The sequence below is a fragment of the Bison bison genome, unplaced genomic scaffold (genome assembly GCF_000754665.1).
Source record: "Bison bison bison isolate TAMUID 2011002044 unplaced genomic scaffold, Bison_UMD1.0 scf7180017864331, whole genome shotgun sequence".
In the NCBI taxonomy this organism is placed as follows: domain Eukaryota; kingdom Metazoa; phylum Chordata; class Mammalia; order Artiodactyla; family Bovidae; genus Bison; species Bison bison.
Window position 1 is genome coordinate 7,758,400 of NW_011494903.1, and position 9,021 is coordinate 7,767,420.

The window sequence follows — 9,021 nt, forward strand, 5'->3', positions numbered from 1 at the left end:
TCCAAAGCACAGTTTTGCAACCTGATCTGTTCAGCTTTAACCCATGACACTATTTCCCTATAAACACCTTGTGAATTATATAACTTTAACGTAATTTATGACAAAATTTATCTTTCATTTTAATTTTACTCTGTGCACAAGCATGATATATACATGTATGTGTGGATGGGCTTCCCTGGTAGTTCAGACAGTAAAGAATCTGCCCGCAATGTGGGAGACTGGGTTCAATCCCCGGGTTGGGAGGATCCCCTAGGGGAGCGCATGGCAACCCACTCCAGTACTCTTGCCTGGAGAATCCCCATGGACAGAGGAGCCTGGCAGGCTACCACCCATGGGGTCACAAACAGTTGGACACGATTGAGCAACTAAGCGCGCGCGTGCGCGCACGCACGCACGCACACACACACACACACACACACACACGTGCATGTATGCTAGAAAACATTTCACCTGGGCTCCTTGGGCCTTCCTCAGTCCCCCTGGAACCTGTCATGAGGGAAAACCCATAGGAAGCTTTGGGCTATAAAGCCTGGGGTCTCACTGCAAAGTGACCAGCACCATGGTCCTCAGCTTGGGCTGACCATTCAAGCCACCTGTGTGCTGAAACAACCCCATGCCCAGACTGCACCCCATAGGAATTACACAGGTAGCTCTGAGGGTGATGCCCAGCACTTCTCAAAGCTGTCCAGGAAGCTTCTAATGGGAATTAGGTTGAGAACCACGGATCTAGTTGCCAAGTGGGTCCCTGACCTTGAAGTGCTATGATAAGCTCTGGAGGAAGGGAAGGAAATAATGACCATGGTATTGTTTTTCTTTTCCATTTGGGATGTTACCACTTCCTCTGTCCCCACCACATCCTCCCAACCCATTCTCTCGGGGCCACCTTGCATCACAGGAAGCATTCCTTCACTACTCCAGTGCATCACCACCTCTTCCCATCTTGAACCCCTTACAGTTAGTATGTTATGATTTAGCACTTAATTATTCTCCAGTACTTCCGTTGGTCTTATCTTCTCAGCCAGATGCTGTGCATCTTGTAGGCAAGGACCATATTTTCTCCCTTTTTTTGTTATGTGCTTATGAATGATTTTGGAACACTTTAATACCTCCCAACTAGAAGCAAACATTTGGGCACATTTGCAAGACAGGAACAGACATTATGTCACTTTCAAAAATGCACTTGACCAGAAGCAGAGTAGATATGCTATAAAGAAATTATAGCTTTCAGTTCATCCCTCTGCCAGATATTAACAGGATATAGACAAAACACAGGGTGGTTTTGCCTGGAAGGCGATTTTGCTGAGAAGGAGGCTGCAATTACACATAAAGTATACTGCAGTTTTAGGTAAATGAATTTGAGAGCTGTGAGAGAAGGCAACCAGGTGGTATGACTTGATTTCCAAGACTGATTTCCAAGGGTTTTCAGTTTTGGAAATCTCTTGTTTTCTCTTCCAGAAAACAGGAAGAGTCAGAAGTACAACAAACCACCGGCCAGAGAAGCCCCTTTTCATATTGATCTGCAGAATTCGAGGACTACCTCCTCTATTTTACATGTAAGTGCCACCAAGTCAAGTTCTTGTTTTCAAAGCCAAAAAGATCAGGTCTTTGAAAGGTGGGCTAAACATGGATGCAGACAACATACATATATATATATATATATATGTGTGTGTATATATATATATATTTGTCTCTATTCACACACGGCTGGGTGGTATTTCTTCAAATACCACAGTCCCAGCAGTGATTTTATTTAGTCTGGTTGTTCCTAGAACAAACACACATAACTTTAATTAAACGCACATCCAAATGTAGGGGAAACAATCTTGAAACAATTAGCTTGTTCTATGGTGAGAGGTTTTAGGGCAATGGCATCTCCCCCTTCCTCACCTCCACCATGGAAAGAGAACAGATGGGCTGAGGGAGGCCAAGCTTGACGCCATAAACACAGCCGGCAGCTGAAGCTCTCTGCCCGGCTCTATTTTGTTCTCTTCTGACCCAAGACATCACCCTTCTTTTACTCTTTGTGAAATGAATTTCAGTTATTTGATTGCTTCCACCCCCTTTTTAACCCCTCTTAGATCAGTTTTAGAGGAAAAAAAAAAATTCAGACAAGGTTTCTTATCTCTCCCTAAAGGAAATATTCCAGGAAGAACTGAAAAGTTTGAAGAATTACTAAACCACCCATCTGGTTATTGACCTTGGGTTATGGAAGCTTCTGGAGAATGTCAACCGAGATGGCTGCCTCATTCTTGGGACTTTCTGGGTTGTCTGATTCTCTAGGTAGTGAGGGCTGAGTTTGTCTCTACTGAAATTGCACTGGAAGCTGGGAGAGACATGTGTCGGGTTGTGATGTTCACCAGGACAGCTATTTTCCTCTTGAGCCCCATGATAGTTCAACCCTAACAACTTTACCTATGAGATAGTACCAGCAAAAAAGAGTGTTTTCTCCATTAGAACCATGCTGAAAAGTTCACTTACACAAATAGCAGCCAGGTGCCTCTTATATGCCTGGAAGTGTGGGAGAAACCAACACCATCACTGAAATCATAGGATCCCTGTCCTCACAGAGCTTCCATGTTGTAAGGGATTTGAGTTATTCAGAAAACACAGATCTTGGGGGCTTCCCTAGCAATCCAGTGGTTAGGACTCTGCACTTCCAATGCAGGAGGCACAGGTTCAATCCCTGGTCAGGCAAGTAATATCCTGCATCCACATGGCATGGCCCCCCAAAAAATATAGATCATATTTAAGCTGTAGAGGCTTTTCTACATCAAGTTTTTCAATCAAGATTCTAGTATTTCCAAGAGAAGACAAAAATTTTTTAAAAGGACTGAGAATATCAGGGAGGAAGGCATTCTGGACTAGAGAACCTGGGGCAAACACCTAAATGGTCTCACAGGAGAGGAAGGCATGGAGCAGACAGTGCCACCTCCAGCAGAAGAAACGAGTAAGAAAACAGCAAAACAAGGGCAGGGCCACCAGGAGGCCCTTGAAAGTCAAAGTCAGGACTCCAGGCTGTTAGGCAATAGGAAAACCCTGTGCATCAATGAGCAAGATGACAAAATGGGTTATCACAAAAGCTCACTAGAAGACAGGCCTCCAAATTCATTTTGATACAGAGGTATGCATAAATCAAAGGGTAAACCCTAATGAGTGGGCAGAGAACAAGGCCAAGTCCTGTGAAGGACCTAACTTCCAGGTATGTGATCTAGTCTTACCCTTTGGAGACAAATGCAAAACATTCTATACACATCCTCAAACAAATGCAGGCCCTGCAAGCTCCAGGGGGCTGATGGAGCAAGAGTTCTTGAGGGAGGAACACTCTGCATTGGTCCGCCCTGAATTCAGAACTGCTCCTAGGGAGTTCCCCATTCCCCTGACACCAAACCAGATGCATGTGGAAAGAACAGGAACAAGAACAGCAAAGTCTCTATAGGTTGAGGGACATGCACATACACGCAGGTAGGAATGCACAGATTAGACTAACCCAAAGCCAGAAGTGTAGACTTGCAAGGTAAGAATGCTGAAACCAAGGGAACAATGCTGCCTGGAGCTCACTGTTACAGCAGACACTTGGCCTTGCAGAATTACGTGGTACCAAAGGGACAGGCTTTCCTGGTGGCTCAGACAGTAAAGAATCTGCCTGCAATTCAAGAGACCTGGGTTTCATCTCTGGGTCAGGAAGATCCCCTGGAGAAATGAACAGCTACTCACTTCAGTATCCTTGCCTGAAGAATACCATGGACAGAGGAGCCTGGAGGGCTACCGTTCACGGGGTCGCAAAGAGTCAGTCACAACTGAACGACTAACACACACAGAAACAAAGGGACAAGAGAGATGATTTCTAACCCCACAGCACCCCTCTTCCTTCTCAACACTAAGACCATTAGATTTGAAAGAAAATATGAAGCCAGGTAGATTTAATTCTATGGTGGCTTTGAAAACTAAATTCTTACCATTATCAGTTAATAACTTTAAAAATCAAAAAGGAACAGTCCAACCAGAAAAGTTTAATGTTAGCAGATGATGTCTTATGAAAAATCTTGCACGGAAAAATTAAGTACCTCCTCTCTTCCTTTTGCATAGAGTCTCTCTCGTTTTCTACCTAGGTGTCACTGAAGAGAAAAATGGTGGCTTATAAGTGCAAAGGCAGAGATGTTAGAAATGGCTCAGGGTTAATTCAGGGAGCGATGCCTCACATGGACCTTAGTTTTATCATCTTTTAAATGGAGGTGGTGATTTTTTTTTATAACTTCTGTGTGCATTTCTAGTTGAAAACAACAGAATGAACTACTGATTCATGCTACAATAAGGATGAACCTTGAAAACATTAAGCTGAAAGAAGCCAGAGACCAAGGGCCTCGTATAGTATGATTCGGTTTATATGAAATATCCAGAACAGGCTGATTCATAAAGACAGAAAGCAGATTAGTGGTCACCAGGAAGAGTGGGAGGGGAGGTTAAGGAGTGTCACTGTTTAATGGGTGTGGGTTTCCTTTCGGGGTGATGAAACATTTCTGGAACTAGCTGATGATGATGGTTGTACTGTGAACGTACTTAATGCCACGAAAATGGATACTTTAAAATGGCTAAACTGGTAAGTTTTATGATGTGTATATTTTACAATTAAAAAAGAGAGATAAGAGAAAATAAATTTGACCATCTGTTCTATACATAAGGAATATCTTATTAACAAAAGGCACAGATTGATCAAGGTGATCATAATTATGGCAAAGCTGCTAATCTAAGTTTTCTTTTTTTTAGTGAGTATTGTCTTGGACGAAACTCTCATGAACAGTTCCCTTCCCTTTCTCTGGGATGGCTATAAAGCTTGTCTTGCGCAGACATCTGCAGAGCCAGACTGGGAGGAGGAGGAGCCTAGAAAGCTGTATGGTGGTACATAGAGTAATACAAAGGCACCGGGCCTACTGCTAAAAATCTCAGCACAGGCTTAAGAGGGTGGCCTCTGCCACTGTAGCTCAGAGAGCATGAACTCCAAATGTAGCATCACAAGAAAAGGTTAATTAACTCATCCAACAAATATTTATTGGCTATCTACTATAGGACTTCCCTGGTGGTCCAATGGTTAAGAATTCGCCAATGCAGGGGACACGGGTTCGAACCCTGGTCCGGGAAGACCCCACATGCCAGAGGAACTAAGCCCCTGCACCACAGCTATTGAGCCTGCACTCTAGAGACTGTGAGCTGCAACTTCTGAGCCCATGTGCCACAACTACTAAGCCCAGGCATCTAGAGCCTGTACTCCACAACAAGAGAAACCACCACAATGAAAAGCATATGTACCACAACAGAAAGTGGTCTCTGCTCACAACTAGAGAAAGCCCGTGCAGCAATGAAGATCCTGTGCAGCCAAAAATAAATAAAATTATTTTTAAAAGAATACTATAAACCAAGCCGCTGGCTAGATAATTCCAGCTGGGAACTGTGAGGTCACAGTCCCTTCTAGCAAGGAAATTATAGTCTAGAGTGCAAGAGACCTAAGAACTAACAGTTACATAAGGTTGAATAGGCAACTGATGCAACACCCAAAGCCAGTCTACTACCCTGACTGGCGAGTCAGGGCTCCCAGGGATATGGCCTTGTGCCCATACCTGAGACAGGCCTCTGCCAAGAAGAAGTCAAGCTGAGGCTGGGGGGGTGGGGTTCAACTTAGGGTGACTGGCTGAAAGGACAAGCGCATCTCCTACAGAACCAGACCCTGACCTGTGTGAGAACGTGTACCCTCTCCCCTTTATGTGCTGGCTAGCCTGGTTCCTACAGAAAGCTTAGCCCTTTGAGCTTCCTGTGGCTCCCAATCAACAGAGTTGGGGTCTCCTCTATGGGATCACCCTTTTCTGTGGGTGCTGGGAAGACGGGTTAATTTCGGGCTTCCCAGGTGGCGCTGGTGGTAAAGAACATGCCTGCAAATGTAAGAGACATAAGAGATGTGGGTTTGATCCCTGGGTCAGGAAGATCTCCTGGAGGAGGGCATGGCAACCCCCTCCCACATTCTGCCTGGAGAATCCCACGGGCAGAGAAGCCTGGCGGGCTACAGTCTGTGGGGTCGCAGAGAGTCAGGCACAAGTGAAGCAACTTGGCACGCAGCATAGCATTTTTCGTGGGGCAATTTTCCCCGACAATTTGCCATTTATTCTTGATATCTATGTTTCAATCTACACTCAATCTAATTTCCGGAGAATGCTTCTCTCTGGTTGAATCTACATGGGATACTTTTAAAAATATGAATTCCTGGTCCTCTGCCTAGACCAAATGATTCAGAACATCAGGATGGGCATAGCATCCATATTTTAAAAAGCACCCCAGGGTGGGCTTCCCTGGCAGTCTTGTGGCTAAGAATCTACCTTCCAATGCAAGGGACATGAGTTTAACCCCTGGTCGGGGAACTAAGATCCCACAAGAGGTGCAGCAGAATCAAAAACAAAGTTGACAAAAAATAAAAATAAAAGCATCCCAAGAGAGTCTAATGCCAGAGCTGCCAGAATTGAGCAACAGCAATCTAGGACAAGAAAGGAAGGGAGCTGGCTTTATCAAGTGCTTACTGTGGGCTGGGCACTGTGCAGCTTTTTACACCTGGCATCTATGGCTGTAGGTGCCCCTCCTTCATCCTTTTAGAGGTGTTCTGGCCATAAGCGTTATCGCCCCTAGCAAAGGCACTCAACCTTGCAGGGTTAGGAGATCAGAGATATCCCAGTTTCTTTACCCCTTGGGTGGGACAACTCTGAGTGAGTGAGTGAGTGAAGTCGCTCAGTCGTGTCCGACTCTTTGCGACCCCATGGACTTGTAGCCCACCAGGCTCCTCCATCCATGGAATTTTCTAGGCAAGGATACTGGGACAACTCTGAAGCATACTTTAAACCTGGGGTAAGCAAACTAGTTAAATTGTTAGGCTTTGTGGGCCACACAGTCCTTGTCTTAAGACTCAAATCTGCCTTTGCAGTGCAGAAAACAGCCACAAACAATGCTGAATGAATAGGTGTGGCTGCATTCCAACAAAACCCGATTTACAAAGGCAGACAGTTGGGCCATAGTTGGCCAACACCTACTCTAAGTCTAGACAGATTCCCAGAGGTCCTTAGCAGGAATGAGTCTCAGTTGCTCATAGCAGTAACCTGTCAATAACATGCTATAGAGGCTTCATTCCCTTACTGTCCACTTGCTGAGATCACGGGCTATAAAAACTTCTTCCACTCAAATCCACACCTCACAGCCTGCTTCTGGGGTCACCCAACCAATGTCAGTATCTTGTTTTATTCTCATAACTAGCCTAGAGGTTGAATACTGTCATCTCCACTGCATAGTGAAGAAATTGAGGTGTGAGGACTACACAATCCTAGCTGATAAAGTCCAGATTAGAAATCTAAAGTCAATAACCTCTCTGTAAAATGACCAGAGTAAGGAAAGACAGAGGATGAGATGGTTGGATGGCATCACTGACTCAATGGACATGAGTTTGAGCAAGCTCCAGGAGATGGTGAAGGACAGGGAAGCCTGGTGTGCTGCAGTCCATGGGGTTGCAAAGAGTCGGACACGACTGAGCGACTGCACAACAAATACTATAAATAATAAGGTTATGAGAAGAAAAAAAAAAAACTTTCTCTTCTATGCTGTTTCTAATCTGGGATCAGAGTCATTTCCCACCTATCAGTTAGTTGGTTACAAGGCTGGTGCTATTTGTTCTCTGGCAAAATCTTTGGTTACACCAGGAACAAATGTAACCATTCAAGGCAAAACTCAAATGTGTTACTTGGAACTTGGAGAGGAACTAGACTAAAATATCCTCTTACATATTTTAACAAGGGGTGGGCGGTGGGGGCAGTACTAGCTGCACTTGCAAAGTTTCCCTAGGGATCCTGAGAACGTCAGAGAACAAGCTGAGAACCCCAAAGCAGCTGTCAGAAGCCGATCTCTTTAACTTACGCGGTCTTGCCCTCGCTGTCATGCTTGGTGGCACTGGCCCCCTTCTTGCCCAGCAGCGAGGCCACCTTCTCGGCATCTCCATTCTCCACGGCCTGCAGCAGTCGGTCATCATTCTTGTTCCACTCGTTGGTCTGTGGAGCAAAGAGGACATGTAGAGCCAGTAAGTGACAGCAGCCACAGCTATCCTGCCTTCAGGATCCAGAACGTCCCCACTCTCCACCCTCCCCGTCACTCAAATGAGAACCTGCCCCGCAATGGGCAACTTTAAAAATACCTTTCCCTTCACCATGGAGACACCTAAAAAGGCTGGTTTCCCAAAAGAAAACATCCACAGTTCAATGAAATAGCGGCCGGTCACCAAACTCTGAAACAAAGCAACTTTTTTCAACTGAAATGGGGAAGATGAAGCAACTTTCAAAGACCAAGAGGCCAGTTTACACATTAGCTTATTTGCGGCTAAACTTGACAGCTGGCACCGCAGAACACTGACCTTTGACCTGGTCCACAGCTCACTGGGCCCATAAAGGGACAGGACCAACCGGCCACCAGCCCAAGGCAGCCTGAGGATTTACACATGCGACGCCCCCATCTACTTTTGCTGTCACTTCTCCCGGCCCGTTTACTGCAGTTTTGAGTTGTATGCTGGTTTTAAGTAGTTGTCTAGGCTTCCAACTCAACAGAATATTACCAGAAACAAAACTTCTTCCTGAACAAGCTATTACACATCAAATGGCCCCGAGCAAAGCGTCCACCTCCACGGACCCTCAGCCCCGAGAGAATAATTCTGCAAATGGCAGTAACAGGAAAGCTTTCGGCAGCACAAAAACTAATTTCTAATCTTATTAAGGGATAGAGAAGACCTTGATATCAGAGCAAAAAGAGCCTTGAGTACTAAGAAGTGTCCAACGTGGAAAGGCAGCAGTGAGCCACTGAAGATTTTAGAGTGGAGAACAAACTCGTGATGGAAGAAGAGTCAACAGGAGGCGTGTGAGGCACGTGGGATTCACAGAGGAGGAAAAGACCCTGGATCACCTCAAAGCCCCTGGGAAACTGCAAGCCCAGCCTGCTTTCCAGACATACCCC

At 45.4% G+C, this 9,021-nt stretch overlaps 1 protein-coding gene across 5 annotated transcripts in view; it reads right to left on the reverse strand.

Annotated features, from left to right (window-relative positions):
• RAI14 (retinoic acid induced 14) overlaps window positions 1-8,700 on the reverse strand; it is a 63,427-nt gene extending 54,727 nt beyond the window's left edge. For 2 of the 5 annotated variants that reach the window (XM_010853820.1, XM_010853819.1), the window contains exons 1-2: window positions 8,213-8,697; window positions 7,939-8,069 (exon numbers count right to left, since the gene is read on the reverse strand). In XM_010853820.1, coding sequence (XP_010852122.1) covers window positions 7,939-8,069; window positions 8,213-8,380 — 299 coding nt within the window. In that variant the 5' untranslated portion in view covers window positions 8,381-8,697. Of the gene's footprint in view, window positions 1-7,938; window positions 8,070-8,212 lie in introns of all 5 variants that reach the window. The other 3 variants (XM_010853822.1, XM_010853818.1, XM_010853821.1) reach the window with 3 other exon arrangements.
• Between the last annotated feature and the right edge of the window lie 321 nt (window positions 8,701-9,021).